At 30.6% G+C, this 17,974-nt stretch overlaps 1 protein-coding gene and 1 long non-coding RNA gene across 8 annotated transcripts; both read left to right on the forward strand.

Annotated features, from left to right (window-relative positions):
* The first annotated feature begins 3,078 nt into the window (after window positions 1-3,078).
* On the forward strand, window positions 3,079-3,988 carry LOC127118439 (uncharacterized). Its single transcript, XM_051048675.1, has one exon. The coding sequence runs from the start codon at window positions 3,304-3,306 to the stop codon at window positions 3,757-3,759; it is 456 nt and encodes a 151-aa protein (XP_050904632.1). The 5' UTR covers window positions 3,079-3,303; the 3' UTR covers window positions 3,760-3,988.
* Window positions 3,989-6,887: 2,899 nt separating this feature from the next.
* Window positions 6,888-14,823, forward strand: LOC127118534 (uncharacterized). 7 transcript variants are annotated; one of them, XR_007802267.1, is made up of 3 exons: window positions 6,974-8,203; window positions 12,959-13,125; window positions 14,488-14,823. It is a non-coding gene; the product is annotated as an uncharacterized LOC127118534 (long non-coding RNA). The 7 variants fall into 7 exon arrangements; XR_007802261.1 differs by lacking the exon at window positions 12,959-13,125 and having other exon boundaries at window positions 6,888-8,203; XR_007802291.1 differs by lacking the exons at window positions 12,959-13,125; window positions 14,488-14,823 and adding an exon at window positions 12,279-12,579 and having other exon boundaries at window positions 6,888-8,203.
* The last annotated feature ends 3,151 nt before the right edge of the window (window positions 14,824-17,974 follow it).

Consider the following 17,974-nt stretch of genomic DNA (forward strand, 5'->3'; position numbering starts at 1 on the left):
TATTTGTAGTTTTGCACATTTTATGGTAAAAGGTTTTACTTATGGAAAGCTATAATGAATTTTTGTATTGAAGCTAATGATTTTTAAATATATATTTTTCTTATTAATTGTTCATTTATTCCTACTTATTGCATTTAGAATAAAGTAGTGAACAAATCAGATAATATTTGGACCGAAGATGGTAAGAGAAAAAAATCAAACTTGATTTTAAAGTTAAGTACTTGATGATGAGTGTTTTATGCACTAGAGAGTATCTTTCTATTTTTAATTATAATTTTGCTAATGAAGAATGAGACACATTTGAAATGATCCATGGAGATTTTCTCGATATCCGATAAGATAGAATGAACATAAGATATAATGATTCTTGGAATTTTTTTTAGAAAGGTTATATCTAACAAATATCTCATGCTCCATAATTGTTGTAAAAAAATATGATCCAATAATTGATTTGAAAGATAGAAAATTTTGAGTTGAAATTCAGGAAAAATCTATAAAGGAGGTAATTATGTTGAAATTCAAAGAGATAATCCAATTTCTAGAAGTTGAAGAAATTAATTCAAGAACGTTTGGAAAATCTTCATCATCCTCGTCAAAAAGACTACTCGAAGAAGTTATTTAAAGATCAACACCGAGTTTTTCGTTTGAAAGAACTATTATGGTAAATGAATGATCCTTTGAATCAACATCCCGAAGAATATTTGAAGAATCAATATTCAAGAGAGTTTTCGAAAAGTGAATATGAGAGATCTAAAGAGATTCATATATATATATATATATAATAATATATATATATATAATATATATTATATATATATATATATATATAATAGTAACACGTTGCATATGACTATATTAAAGTAGTAAAAAGCTATTGATCCTCAAAGACCAGTTCAATTTCCAAATTCTAATAATCTTGTGTTTATCTAAGAGGATTGTTTTGAGAATAATTGAACTTGGTATTTAAGAATTTATAAATGGGTTAAGGAAAATGAATCACGTCATAGAATTACTTATGCATGTATTGATTCCAATAAATAACAAGAAACTCATTTATAGAAATAAATAGAAATTGCCGGCAATGCTTATTTTTGTTAACACATTACCTTGTAATAAAATAATAAGTTATCTACTTTCGAGCATATCTAGTTTATTTATAATAATTTAAAATATAGTTATTTTAAAATGGTAAAGCTTTTCCCAATTGATCCTGAGATATTTTTCGTCACCTCACATTCAACTGTCCAAAAGTTTCAAGCCATACTATACTCTTTCACTATATAGTTGATTTCTAAACAGTTCCTACTTTCGTAGCAAACTTAATAATTCAAAACATAAAATTGAAACAAATGGAAGTTCTTGTTACATGAAATTCATTAGAAAACCTACACGAGGTCTCTCATTTGGACAATCCTAATATCCCAAATCCTAAGAAAATCGACTCAAATATGCTTAGGATTAAATCATACATGATAATAGACATGAATATAGACATAATAACAATATGAACAAGATTGCTCCATAGAGAGTTTAACAACAACAAGAAAATAAAAAGTTGCAAAAAGAAGATACAGAGAAAACTAAACTTTACTTAAGAATAAAATTGTATGTAAAAGTTTGTGTTGTTCTGAGTTATATATATATATATATATATATATATATATATATATATATATATATATATATATATATATATATATATATATATATATATATATATATGGTAATAAAAATTGCGCTTAGAGGTGTCCAAAGAAAAATGGAAGAAAATGAAAATTCAGTCTAATACTAGGATTTTTACGGTCGTAGTGTGAACTATAGACTGGCCATAATACTCTAGTTGGTCATAATATTTGTTACGTCTAAAGTGTAATATCCTCTGATGCTCAAAATTTAGATTCAAAAAATCAACGAACCTTAAGTTTTCTTCCATCCTTCTATAAGTTATACAATCCATTGCTTCCTTTCCTTTACCTGAAAATCAAAACGAGATTCTAATGAAGATTTAAAGAACTCAACTCACTATTAGAGATGAGTATGTAATGGAGATTCTAACCGATGACAAAATTTTAGGGTTTACGATAATCCTTAAAAAATTTGAGAGATAAATGTTAGAATCGTAAATGAAATCAAAGTTGTATTTTTGAAAAGGAGAAAATGTGGTTGAAGATGGAGAGATGAGGAGAAGGTGCGACGATGATTTAGAATTTTGAAGAAAGAATCCGCCGCGTGTTGTTTTCTCGAGATAGTTAAAAGTGGGAGATCCAGAAGGGAGAACGTGTTTTTGGCTCGATAATGAAAATAAAAAGTAAATTAAAAATAAAGCATTTAATTCTAAAATAAGGACGAGAATCAATTACCGTGTTAATGACATTTTATATTAATATTAATTTTTATAATTGTATTCAATTTATGTTGAAAATTTTGAGGCGGATTGAATAGAAAATTAGCGTGGTTTTTATGTAAAGGTTAGTAAAATAAATAGATAATTTTTTATAGTGAAAGTAGTTAAGTATGTTTTATTATTATTATTATTACTATTATTTTTATTATTATTATTATTATTATTATTATTATTTATTTTTTTGAAACAAATTATATATGAGAAAGTTCTTAACTAGTTTTATTATTATTATTATTATTATTATTATTATTATTATTATTATTATTATTATTATTATTATTATTATTATTATTATTATTGCTACTATTACTTAAAAATCATGAAAAGTTACACAAATCAAAAAATCATGAAAAGTTACACAAGATTTAAAACAAACAATAGATGAGAAAAGCGGTGCAATAAAGTTAATTTCAAGACAACAGTACTATTAATCCTGTTGTATTATTGCAACTTGACATTTGAGTGACTGAGAGCTTTGTTTTTTAATGTTTCCTTGTCCCACCCAACCCCCAACTGAGGTTTTGGGGTCAGTTTCTAAAGATTTCCACAATATCTTGCTTACTACGAACCATCCTTATTGCCACATTATCTCCATATTTCTAATTTATTATATTCCACAAATTCAACTTTTTTTAGTATTTATTTATGCCATATGCTAAGTTGCTATGCAACATGATCTTCCATATCCATGTGATGCACATGACTCTCTAGGCCATGATGGATGTAATATGTCCCCTTCATGAAGTGACGTGGCAGTGTCTATATAAACCCAAACTTCCCTCATTTACAATCAATTCATTCATCTTAAGCTTTTTTTTCTTCTCATTCTCTATTATTGTTCATCCTTTTCTCTTCTTCAAGGTTATAATAAATTAAACAAATTTAATATTATTTAACAAATGGCTTCACAAGGTTGTGAAACTTTGGCTTATGATGTAAAAATCAAGGGTGATAATCTTCTCATGACACTAATGGAAGAGTTACCATGTGATGAAAATGATGATGAAAGATTAGATAGCTTGATAAGATCTTTTGAGGCTGAAATTAGTGAAAGCAAGATGAGTGATCATGATGATTCAACAAGCATAGAGTTACTACAAATGAAGAGCACTTTTGAAGAAAGTTACAATGAATCATGCAACATAGGACAAGTGGATGAGTTTGGGGTTGAATGGGTTGATATGGATTTGATACCATCCTTCCAATTTGATGATGGGAGTTGGGAGTGTTTTGGAGATGAGAAGGATGTGATGGTTGATCATTTAATGGTTTGTGATGATGGGTTTAATATGGAAGAAGAACATGGTTACAATTCATTTTGGCAAGATAATTATGAGATGGGTTTGGTTCATTGATTTGTCATATTGCTCATGGATATAGACTATAGTCATGTTTTGTAATTAATTTCATCATTTAATGTTTTGTAGTTATATTCAAAAAAATCAATATCTACTCATTAACATAAAAAGAAAATCACTCTTGAAAAAGTATCAATAATTTAGAATCAAATGGTTAAACCTGAAAGTTGCAGAGCAGCTGCATATGTATGCAAGAGTGTAAGTCTTTATAAAATTTAATTTTTTATTTTTACTTTTATAAATAAATTAAAAAACTTAAATTGGACTCAATAAAAAAAGTTTGAATTGTGTGGATCAAAGAAAAAATTATGTTTTTTTTTGGGTTTGTGTATTAATCATTCACCAACATGCATACCAAACAAAAAAGAAAAAAAAAATACATGGACAACTACCAGGTAGGTACCCACCCAGTATTGATATTTTGCCTAAAATCGTATACCAGTGATTTACAGATATGGAGAGATCAATAGGAAGTTAATTAACCAGCCTAACCAACTTTCTTAACAAACTAGAAACAAACGAAGAAAGTTAAGTAAAAGTTACAATGGAGAAATTGTTACTTATAAAATTAGTAATAGTTGATATGCTTAACCAAGAACAAATATGTTTAACATCTCTTCTTAATTTGGACTATGAGATCACATATATTTATATTTATGTCGCGCTGCGAAAAATATCTAATTGCGTCTCACATACGAAGATAAAATAGAATCTCCACCGAATTTTATTTATTCTCGAAGAAAAGGGAAAATATCGATAAAATCCAAGGGAAAGAGAAACAGATAAGAATGTCGGTTATGCAAGGGGATGTATTAGCACCCCTCACATCTGTTGTACTCAACAGGAACGATTTTGATTATTCTTTGCGCGAATAGATGTTATATCTAAAGGTTGCTTGCGAATGATCTTAATAAGGGGAAAAATATAAGTTTATTAATTAGTGTGCTCGTCAATATTTTGAAATCTTATGTCTACGTATTCTCATAGTGCAATAAGAAAATCAGAGCTCCAAAGTTCGTGGTAGAAAATACGGATTTGTTGGTTGATTTTAGGGAACAGTTATAATCGTATCCTAGAAGTGTGTAGACGTTAGCTGATTTTAACCCTCGTTTGGGTGCTCTAAGCTTTTAGTCTGTCTGCTTAGGAACAAATTAAAACGATTATTTTATGAAAAGCAAAGAAAATTGTTTTGAAAAAATTGGTGTGATAAAAAGAAAAGAAAGAGTTACTTGAATTGAAGAAAAAGGAAAGAGTTGCTTGGATGTGCTGAAAGTATTTTTGGACCAGGAATGCATTTTTTGAACCCATAAAATAGGTGTGTCTGAACCAAAGAGTGTGTAGCGTTAACCAGTAGATGGTGTGGCCAATGCAGAATTGTAGGATTTTTCCTAGATCTAGGAATCAAAACCTAAAAAAAAAGGTTTTGCCTAAGCACAAAGCTTATAAGGAAGAAATGAGGTTGTATAAGCACGAAGTATATAGGGCATGAATGATTTGCCTGAGCACGAAGCTCAAAGGGCATGCATGAGTTTCCGTAGCACAGAGCTCCACAGGGCAAAATGAAATAAAAGGGTATGCTCGAGCCCGGAGCTCGTAGGGAAATATTTATTTTGTATGCATTTTTTTATGAGATCATAATATTAATATAAAATCCTGTAAATCAATTTTTTAAAAAGATTTATGGAAAAAATATTTTGAAATTATACAAAAAAAATTATTAGAGTATATCTAATCTGACATATTTTAATTTAATTATTGATATTGAAAATAAAAAACTCAGATTAATTTCGAACAGTACAAATATTCATATACTTTATAATTTTCACATAATTTTTAACAATATATTCATAGTAATAATATTTCAATTAAATTAAAATATACTATTTTAGTTAAATATATTGTTTTGATTAATATATATAGTGGGGGCACATGCCCCATACCGATGCATGTGCCTCAGTCCCTGGATAAACCAATAGCTTGATTTCCCAATTTTTCTAATTTGGCTTGGTAATCAACAAATGAACCTTCTTGTTTCAGCTTAAACAATTTAGCTTGGTGATTCACATATCATAACTCCAAATCTTTTCTAAAAGAATACCAATCTAGCAAAAATTGATTTTGGTGCATCCATTTAAACCAGCACAAAGCATCACCTTTCATGTAAAAATAAAATCAAGGATAATCTATTTTCTAGTGGTAATTGATAAAATTTTAAAAATTGACCGGCTTGAAATAACCATTCTAATGATTTTGAACCATCAAACATAGCAAGTTCCAATTTAGAGGTTCGGAAATAGGGTAGTTGATGAATTTGATGAATTTGGGGTAGGGTATATTGTTGAAACATTGTAATATTATAATTTTGTGTGTTTGCAATGGTAGTTGAGGAAGTGATGTCGGTTGTGTGTCACATTGCAGCAGTAACATGGGGTTGATGGGGGTTGTTGGAAAAACTTGCAAAGCGGGTGAGGGGTGTTGACATGAGTGAAAGTAGGGTTACCAAAGGTTGTAATCATAAGGACATATGAAGGGTTATGCATGATACCTGATGAGCTTGTTGTTGTTTGAACATTGGTAGTTTATTGTTGTTCATTATGAGTCTTTAACTTTGTGAGAATATTCATGATGAACTTATCTAGAGTCTTTGAACATTGGTAGTTTGTTGTTGTTCATTATGAGTCTTTAACTTTGTGAGAATATTCATGACGAACTCATCTAGAGCCAGGAATTTGCTTTTCATTATCCATTCTAGTGTTAATTTACCCCATATACTGTTCCATATCTACATTTGTTTTGTCAAATCGTTCATTCATTTGCTATTGAGTTTGGTTGAGAGTATTCGGTGTGCAGTTTGAACATCATCTTCCATAATATATAGGGGTAGGTTTGTAGGTTTAGGAGGCATGAATTCAAAGATTGAAAGCTCCCGTGATAAAACTCACTAAGGCTAAGACTAATCAAAATTGCAAAAGAAGAAAAATATAAAATAAATTTCTCAATTTTTTTTCATATAATCTCAAAGAAGCAACATTACAATACTTAAGATTATTCTTAAATCATTACCTATAACAATATATAAAAGAAAATTTTAATTTTGTTTGTAGCTTGTTTTTTTATATTTATCCTTAAATAATTTATATAATTACTTATAATAATTTATAATAATTTCTATTAAAATCACTACTATTATCTTTCATCTAACTTTCTACTATTACCATCCTATATAACTTTTATTTAAAATTAATATCAAATAAAATCATTTCGTATATATTTTCAGATCTGGCGGAAGAACACTGACAGTATGCGAAAGCATTCAGATCTGGAAACACAACAGATCACACCTCTTTGTTTTGTTTCGATTATGAAAAGTGTGTGCAAAGAAAGAAATGAAGATTCATGTTGAAGATCCTGTTGTAACAATTGCCCAGCTTTCCGCTGATGGTAGTTTTCTTTTTCCAGGATTTGATTTTCACCTTACTCATCTGATACTTTCTTTGCCACTTCATCAATTTATTATCCTTTTCCCCCAAATTCAATTTTTTTTTGCTAGGGTTAGCTTTTGTAGCTTTAACGGTATAGTTTATATGCATGGACAGATAAGAAAATGATGAATATAGCAGGTACTTCTGATGTATGGTTTGACACATCTGGTGATTTATTCTCTTGGTGCAGCCTTATTATATATTGTGGCTGTGCTGGGAACCCTGGATTGTGTCTCTGTGATTACATACTTAACTGCTCACTGATTTGTTCGCTGTCCATGTTGTTGCTTATACAATCAACATGTAATCAAAGTTTATGATGCGTTTTAGTTTTGATAAGAGATGCTTTTGATATAAGGATAGGCAAGTTCTATAGAGCAAGGTTTTAAGTAACTCTCGCTATTGCGTTTCGCCCGCGATTTTGATTGGTACAGGTGTTGCGACGCTGATTGTGGTTGTCGCGATGTGAATTGACCACAATTTGTTCTTTATCATAAAAATGGTCAATAACCGTAGTGGTATTGACGCTTTTTGATACCGTTTTGTCGCGGCCGTTTTCACGGCAATAGACTGTTTTTAAAACCTTGCGATGGAGTACCACTTTGATAGAAACTTCAATGATACATACTTTGTTTTCTAGGAAGTAGAAATTTCATGGCCTCCTCATCATGGCGATTTGGTCCGTACTCCGTGCTGGTTTGAAAGAAAAAAAGGAAAAGTGGAGTGTGCCTTAAAACTTAACCTATTTGTTGTTATTTGGTTTTGTCAACATTAATCAGGTCACCGTCTTAGCAATAAAGACAAGGAAGATTGTGAACTTCTTCTACCTTCAAGGGAACATTGTCGTCGACCACCATTGAACCGATCGTGAGCATTGTAGTTTGAGTATTGCAATCCTTTTCAATTTAGCTACCCATTCTTGATGCAGTTTTATGACTTGTGATGGCACACTTGAAGATGTGAGTTTTCCCTTACTATTCTGTTTTTAGGAAGATTTAGTGTTAATGTTTTCAGCACAAGAGTCATTCATAATGATTATTCTTCGTAAGTCATGACACATTTTCTTTCACATTGCTGTCAGCATTTGAGTTTGGAATGTTAGTAAGTTCGGTAAAATTAAATGGATCCAGGACTGAATCGTGATTGAGAATCACTTTCCTTAAAAGTATTTCAAGCACTCTTTTATTATGTCTTAGAGTTGGAAAATGCAAGAACACTCAGGATAATGTCAGCCTTATTTCGAGTCTGCACAAGACAAGTGAAGAACCCGAAATGCAAGGAAGGTTTTTCTGGAATTTGGAAGAGAAATACGTTTTAGTTCTTGTTTTTATTTTTCTGAATAGAATCATATATTTATAGGAGATATGGATGTTGTTTCAAAAGTTTGCAACCTTTGATGAAACAACACCATTTCACCATAAAACACAATGTTTCATATATGACACTATTTCATGAAAAGATATGAAAATTGAATTCAAAATTCAAACAAAACAATAACTAAAAAATTGAATTCAAAGCATTAAATGCTATTTAACTCTTTTGTCATTTTGGAACTAATATTGCAAAACAATTTCCAACAATCCCCCACTAGTTCTAATAATGACAAAAATCATTCCAGATAGTGAAATATAAAAGTGTTAATACAGTTAGGTATCTTTCGATTTTAAACTTAACCTTAGTGAGGATAACGCAAAGTTTAATCGGAATATTTGGTAGCAAAGCTTTTAAACCATTAATCCATGGGATCAGACCGGCGTTACCTTACACACACTCTTTAAAGGTTCTTCCTTTACATATCTCGCTTAGCACTTATTTATGGCCATATGCTATCCTTTTCATGAATTTTTCATGAGAGAAACTCCAACTCTCACTTTGAGACGGCACCATCTCAAAATTCACATAGGTGAGGTTCATATAGCATCCTTTCCAATAGATACTCTTCTTCGTTAATGAACTTCATTAAGAGGTTTTGGAAACCTCAACCCTCAATTCAACACAGTCAACCTTATTTCCCAAATTCTTGACTTACATCCAATTCAACGACTTGTTGTTACCCATTGAATCTTGAAGTTAATGTTTTGTTAACATAAGATTGGGTTGCTGCCGTTGTCGGAACTTTTATTTAAGGAGTTTCAACCCCATTCCTCTCGAGGTTGTTCGTACTAAGTCTCTGGCCAGTGGCTTAGTAAACGGATCTGCTAAGTTATAGCATGTTCGTATGTAGGTGAGTGAAATGATTCCATCCTTAATCAATTTTCTTACGAACGAATGTCTAAGTCCTATATGTCTAGACTTTCCATTATACACTTCGCTGAATGCTCTTGCTAATGTGGCTTGGCTATCGCAACTGTATCATCACTTTTGAGACATTGTCTTTAGCCAATGGAACTTCCAACAGAAGATCCCTCAACCATTCCGCTTCTTGACCGGCGGAAGCGAGAGCCACGAACTCTGATTCCATGGTCGAAAGTGTAATGCATGTTTGTTTCTTGCTCTTCCAAGAAATTGCTCCACCAGCAAGTGTAAATATCCATCCAGTTGTAGATTTATGGTCTCCAATATTAGATATCCAACTCGCATCAGTGTATCCTTCTAATATGGCAGGGAACCTTCCATAGTGAAGACCAAGGTCCTTGGTTTTCAGTAGATAGCCAAAAATCCTTGTAATTGCCTTCCAATGTTCATTACTTGGATTACTAGTAAATCGACTCATTTTACTGACTGCAAATGATATGTCGGGTCTGGTACATTGCATTAGGTACATTAGACACCCTATTGCACTTGCATATTCCAATTGAGCCACTGATCTTCCATTATTCTTTTGAAGTTTGTTGGCATGATCAAATGGAGTGGTTACTTCCTTAAAGTTTAGATGTTTAAACTTATCAAGCATTTTCTCAATATAGTGGGTTTGACTAAGTTCATAACCCCCACTATTTCACTTTACTTTAATCCCCAAAAATGTGTCAACTAGTCCAAGACCATTCATCTTGAATATGAAAGTTTGAAACCTCTTTGTTTCTAAAATTCCATTCATCTTGTTACTAATGATCAATCATATAATCAATATGAATACGAGTGAATATCACAATATTCTCACACAACTTTGTGTACAAACACTTGTAACAAGAATTAGATGAATAATATTTTTAGATAATCATGCATGATGATGTAAGAAGGTTTTTAGATGAAGTGAGAAATGAAATTATGAGCAATTTAAATTAGTATAAATTTCAACGAGTACCTTAGTTATGTTCACTTGTCTCAAATCTTCACTTGAATTCTATGTTCAACTTTCTTAGTCAACTTCATCATTGATGTGCATGAACCTTTTGAACCTTTTCTCCTTTGATAATCTTTGTCTTCATCAAAATTAAACTAGATATAAGATTTATTCCTCACAATCTCCCCCCTTTTGATGATGACAAAATATTGTCTCCTCTTAAGTTGTGTGTCTCCCCTAATTAATTGGTGAATCTTACTATGACATTGTCAAACTTTTGATGTCATTGTTTCGGTGCTTGTTTGAATTCGATACAAGGATTTCTCAAACTTGCCCACCTTTTGTTCATTTCGACATAACCTTCTAGCAGCTCCATGTAAATCCCCTCATCGAGATTTCTATTTATGAATGTTATTTTGACATTCATTTTAGGAACTATACGGTTATGCAAAGAAGCTAATGCAAACGATGCACTAATTTTGTTGCCCTTGCTACACTAGTGCATATGTATCAAATGATAAATACCTTCTTTTGTTAAAAACACCATTGGTCATTAATCTAGACTTGTAGGTGTTCAGTGTACCATCACACTATGATACTTCCTTCTAAACAAGAGTAATAGGAATCTTACGAACAAAATTCTTACTATTTCCTTAAATTAGATCAAAGAAATAAATTGACTATCAATTTTGTTCGGTGCTCGATCCTTAGTCTTTCGGTCTCTCTTGATTATTCTAAGTTCGAGTTATTTTCAACAAATCCATGAAGAATCTTCCTCACAAGATTCTTCATTAGTGACGAACTTTCAGTTTGTGTTTTTCCAATCCGTGGAGAACCTTCCTCACGAGATTCTTCTTTTGTGGAAATCTCAAAATTCTTATCCTCTGTGATAAAGTTCTCAAAATTCCACATCTCATGATTCAATAGTGAAATTAGACTCTAAATTCAGAAGTCTTTATAAGTCATGATCCATTTTCGGATAATCATTATATTATATGTGTAATTATAATCATGCTATACAAAAAAAATAGAGTTCTGCATTTTAATAAATCACATTCATATATTACGTACATGTATCACCAATTATTATTCAATATCCAAAGCTTAACATATACACTCCAGAACATTTATTATTGGATCGTGGTACATACATTACTTAACATAACTTTCTTAATTTAATATTATGTATAGTGTAATATATATAACACATATGCACATAGATAGTTAACGGATTACAATACGTGAACATTCATAACACCATACACCATATCAATTAAAATTCATATCCAAACATATGATACATAAAATTCTGTCTGATAATTAAACTAAAATATAGTCATTAATATTATAAAAGAATATCATCAAATACGCAGATGCATGGCGGGATATGTTTCAAACAGTATGGCATAAATGATTTACAACATATACCATACTATTACTAAATCTTTTTAAGCATGGTATATTTATAAAAGGTTCATATAATCATATATTAATATCAATTAATTCAAAATATTTTCATATTATTTATGCATTATCGAAAATCATAAAATCATGAACTTTGGTATGATATTAACCGATAAATTCTTTTTCTTTTATATTTAGGATATTGATATTATGATTTTCACAATGTTCTAATTTCTATAAGAAATAATAAAAACGTACTCGTATTCATGATGTAAAATCTTCTTGTATTCAGAATGTGTCCATGACATGACTGTTTATTCTTTGATGCTTGAAATATAAGTCCCGGTTGCCATTATTCAAATACTTTTAAGATTGTTAGTAAGTTCGGTAAAATTAAATGGATCCAGGACTGAATCGTGATTGAGAATCACTTTCCTTAAAAGTATTTCAAGCACTCTTTTATTATGTCTTAGAGTTGGAAAATGCAAGAACACTCAGGATAATGTCAGCCTTATTTCGAGTCTGCACAAGACAAGTGAAGAACCCGAAATGCAAGGAAGGTTTTTCTGGAATTTGGAAGAGAAATACGTTTTAGTTCTTGTTTTTATTTTTCTGAATAGAATCATATATTTATAGGAGATATGGATGTTGTTTCAAAAGTTTGCAACCTTTGATGAAACAACACCATTTCACCATAAAACACAATGTTTCATATATGACACTATTTCATGAAAAGATATGAAAATTGAATTCAAAATTCAAACAAAACAATAACTAAAAAATTGAATTCAAAGCATTAAATGCTATTTAACTCTTTTGTCATTTTGGAACTAATATTGCAAAACAATTTCCAACATGGAATTCTGCCTAAGAAAAATGAGCATGGAAGCTTTTCAATCTTCGTATCCTACTATTTTCTACTACATACCAGAACTATTTACAAAAACGATTAAGATCAAAGGGTTTAATTTTCCATTAAATCTTCTCATTGTTTAATCTTAATCTTCTCATTGATTAAAAAGATTAAGCTTCATTGATCTTATTGTTTTATTTGTTAATGTATGTTATGATATTGTTTAAAATGTAGGATACACTAAAGCTAGTGTCTTAACCCTTATGTGATCCACTTGGAAATGAGTTCAATGTTAGTTTGAAAATGAGAAGAAAAAAAAGTGTATTTCTCTCAAGGATGAGATCAGCTAGGAGCTTAGTATAAACTCATTAAGTGAATGTGTTACTATTACCATGATTTTTGTAAGTTCCAATAGATTTTACTTACAAGTTTCTGAGTTGAAATTGTGCATCTTGCACCTGTTAAGAAGTTTAACACGGTGGTATGTATCAATTTAACATTTAGAATGACTAGTTAAAAGCCGGTGCATCCACACGGGTATGAGTTATTTGCTCAACTTGATAAACTTATTTTCAAATGCCATGAAATTCAAATTTGGTTGAATACTCAACATAAACAAGCGTTTTTAAAATCTCAATAATATAGTTCTAAACATATTAGTAGAGGCTTTAGCATGACCTTTGCAATTTAATTTCAAACAAAAAACTGATAAATTCATTGAAAGCATCATGAGTTCTATGTATAAGACTCACTCAAGTACAATTTGATGTAGTTGAATATAAGTAGACAGAAGTTGTCGATCTTTATTCAACCCACACCAACTTGAACAATTTAACCGATGTTTGATTCTAATTTGCTTCCAACACTTCACAAAATTTCTTGCACAAAATCAGGAGACGATGTTGCATATGTTTGAAGATATAATAAACCAATTAGGTAAATGTGTTGGCATAAATTACATTATGCAAAAAATGATTTTTTGTTGGACATTTTGTGTCAAGACATGTTAGATGTTCAATATGATAAAGATTTATAGAATATTAAATTTAGAATGTAAACAAATTTGAGAGTTCAAATACCTAATTAATGTTATGGAAAACTTCTTTAAAGACAACATTTGTCGATGTACTCACCGGATGTCTTTTTTTATATGTAGTAAATCTTTAGACCATATATGTTCTTCACTCTAGAAATGGCCACCCCTTGAGTTGTCCTAGCTAAAGACTTTTTTTGGCTAGTATAAACCAATAGCAAAAGAAACAATAGTTGGAAATAGTCTCTATATGATCTTGAACGGCCACTAGATCACATTGCCAATGTTTTTGTCTGTTATTATTTTGACTTCAATCACATGATTAGTAAGACTTATAAGAGTCGTCAACCTAGTCACATGGTTAACTTAAAGTGAATAAATATTGAACTTCCCATTTCTGTTGATTTAAATTCAGTATTTTGAATATTTTTTACAAACATCTACTATGTACATTAGTCATTGTATGAGTTTAAGTTTGAAACTTTGACAACGTGTTATGAAAGTTTAGGAGTTATAAGATGGAAACATATTGTGTCAAAATAAAAAAGATGGAGACATATTTTCATGTCGAGCAAAGATCTAAACAAAAGTATCATATGTTGGATTTTCAATCCTTTCATATGCAGTGGTATAGCCACTATTTGACGGCATTGATTGGAAGGAATTGCAGTTTTTTTCTTCTTTTAATTTTGTATCTCTGAATGATATGTCAATTTTTTTAATATGGCAGATATGAAAAGCTTGTGTGCGAGGTCAACTTTGAGAATGAATTTGGTGCTGCCTGTGACTGATCATTTTCACTTCTTTTCCTCTATCAAGATCATGAACCAAGAAACCAATATCAGAGAATGGATTCGTTGTTTGGGAGTTTCACCTCTGATCAATTCCTGCAGAATTTGTGGAAGCTTACTGATTATCTTTGATTACATAGTAGCAGATGTGTCTTCTTGTGTATTTCTGCAAATCAAATAACAAAGTGCTGTTCTACTTTCTAATAATGTAAATGGTGATTCCACTGTAGAAAGCTGTTAATATTATGAGTTATGATAATGTGCAATATGTTCAATGAGTTCAAGGGTCAGGCTATTAATTGGTGGGGATAACAACTCCCAACATATTATGGGTTCAAATTTTCAGCTTGTTTTATTTATTTATTTTGGTTTTTAAATTTTGATGAATTGAACCTTCCCCATTTGAATTGTGCGAAGTGATGAATCTTTATTCTCTTGTTAAGAAATGTACCCTTTCAAAAAATTAATAGTGATTTTTTTAAAACCAATTACTGGTTTTGATAGATGACCGACATTTGCTACGATGTGTTACATTGGAACCAGGGATATAAGACCAACATTTGCTATAATGACTTACATTGGAACAAGAAAATGTAAATGTCCTTTTAAATTGTGCAGTGTACCATCCTATTGCCATAAGTTTAAATTTTGATGAGGATAAAATTATTATTAAGATGACAATGAACTTGATTAAATCCAAAAATAACAAGACGGTAAAGGGTTCAAGATCTAAAATTAGGGGTGTTCGTGGTGCGGTTTGGACGGTTTTGACCATAAAAATCATCCGAACCGCAAGAGAAAAAAGCATGTGGTTCGGTTTGGTTCGGTTGACTTTTAGAAATAAAACCAAACCAAACCAAATCAATGCGGTTTTGATTGGTTCAGTTGGTTCGATTTTTTACAATATTTTTATTTAGCCATACATACACCTATAGAGAACAACGTAACTTTGTGTTTAGTCATTCATACATTAGTAAATAACATCAAAACTCATTAAATTTAGAGAAAAACTTCTCATTCAATATACAAAAAATTAGATTAGGAAAAAGTGGAATAAAAAATATATATAAAATAGTAGTATAAAATAATTTCAAAAACATTATAATAAAACATAAAAAAACATATGAGAAGAGAGATTAGAGAAGATGAAAAAAAAACATAAGAGATGCGAGATTGAGAAGAAATGTGCGATAAAAATGTAATTAGAAGATAAAACAATAATATAAAATATGAAAAAGAAAAAACATAAGAGATGACATATTCGAGTAGAAAAGGTGAAATGTACATGGCAAAGAAGACGAAAAGAATGTGCGGTACTATTAGGAGAGATTTAAGAAGGTTGAAATTGAAACCGTAAGTGTGAGTAAGAGAAAATCGTTTGTAATTGTAAGGTTAAGACATACTAGGTTTGAGTTTTGGATTGGATGTGGGATAAGTGAAGTTTAGATGGTAACATAATGCGGTTTGGTTTGGTTTAGTTCGGTTTGCAAAATACAAACCACAAACCAAAACAAACCATGCAGTTTTGTTAAAAAATGACTCAAACGCATCTGAACCAAATGCGATTTTTTGCGGTTTCAGTTTGATTTGGTTTGGTTTGCGGTTTTCTATTGGGTTGGTTTGGTTTTGAACACCCCTATCTAAAATGCAATATTTATTGAAACGGTTGAATGCACATTATTATGTTTTTAGGTATAAAGTGTGAGGATGGAAAATATATTCGAGATATGACACATCATGAATCCATCAAGTTGTTTAACATATTTTCCAATGTATTTATAATTGATTTAACGTAAAAGATCAACAAATACAAGTTACATTTGCGTGAAATTATAAGTGTTACTTCTATATAGATTCAATTGACTTTGATTTTTTAAAATTTGTAAAGAAGGATAATGTCACTTGAGCTCTAGAAATGTGTCGCAGTAAGTTGAAAGATTCAAAATATGTCATATGTGAATGTCATTTATAATGATCCTTCTGTGATGAATCCTGTTGCAAAATATCAACTACATCATATATTTTACTGTGTTAATATTATATACTAAAATATGTGTGATCTAAAATTAAGAAAATCTTGAGAAATAAACAAATCAAGGATGAAGAAAAAAAAAATGATCGAACCTATACAAATATTGAAATATACATGGGAAATATGAAATGTTATAATCAACTCTTTTATAAAAGAGTCATTTGTTGATATTCCAATTGGATGATCCATCTATCATTCCTCAAGTCAACACACTTTGCAACCATCTAAAAGAGAAAACCAAAAATCTTGCACCTATCAATAACCCTACTATTACTTTTCAACAACCTACCATTACTTCACCACATCCTATTATTACACTTATGCACCATACTACTTCTATAGTTGACTCTACAATACTTAAACCCCATCTTTCTAACAACCATCAACTCCTCTTTATATCCCAACTAATCCATCAACCTAAAATTGAAATCCTAATTTCTCACCCTCTCCAATAAACACACAATGCTACACAAACCAGACCCCACCAAAATGAAAAATCCAACAAACTCATCTCACATGTTCATTCTAATCCCAACAAATCCATATCACCATCTATTCTAACACCATTAAAACCAACCATATTTCGTCATCTCGTATTACAACATCAAAACCCTTACTTTATCATCTTATAGGCCTACCTGTTGGGCCTTTCAAATGGTCCATAACTTTTAACCTAAAAATCTCTTCTTTGATCCGTAATCTTGAGGACAAGGTTATTAATGGATTGAGAAATAGTGATAACATGTTTAATATGCCCAGGAGAATTATCCAAAAAAAAGTTATGATTGAGGAGTTGTATCTTTAAATAATAATTTAAATTTTTATGATTTATTATTAATGTTGTTTGAATTTCCTTCAAGTGTGCCTTGATCCATTAGTATCTAAATCTATTAAGTGACTTAGTATTTAAAGTGTAATAGGTATCTTTAATGCATATGAATATTCACAATGTTATTTTATTTCTTTATTTTCTCTTCTTTTAATTTAATGATTAAACTCTAATGAGTGACAACTATAAAATTTAGGGGTGTTCATGAGTGCGGGTCGACCCACGAACCAGCTGATCAACTCAACCCAATTCATAAATTATCCGAACCAATTCATTTACGGGTATATCGAACCCAACCCACAACAACCCCGTATAGTTTTGGTTCGGGTATCAGGTTTGAGTTTTGCAACCCACGGACCCGTTGACCCAACCCATTAATGTGACTTTGATAATTTCTTATTATTTTTATTATTATTTTAAATAAAAATATAAAATTCATATCTCACTAATAACCATAATTGTTTTAAAAAATAATTATTATCCACCAATAGTACTACTAGACAATTGAGTTTACGTCATTCTAAGATTAAATGTTGTTTCTTACTATTTTCTTTTGTATCCTTTC

This window comes from Lathyrus oleraceus, chromosome 1, assembly GCF_024323335.1.
Source record: "Lathyrus oleraceus cultivar Zhongwan6 chromosome 1, CAAS_Psat_ZW6_1.0, whole genome shotgun sequence".
In the NCBI taxonomy this organism is placed as follows: Eukaryota; Viridiplantae; Streptophyta; class Magnoliopsida; order Fabales; family Fabaceae; genus Lathyrus; species Lathyrus oleraceus.

Coding starts and splice junctions, on each gene's coding strand:
- LOC127118439 (XM_051048675.1), top strand. CDS start 3,304: ATGGCTTCACAAGGTTGTGAAACTTTGGCTTATGATGTAAAAATCAAG.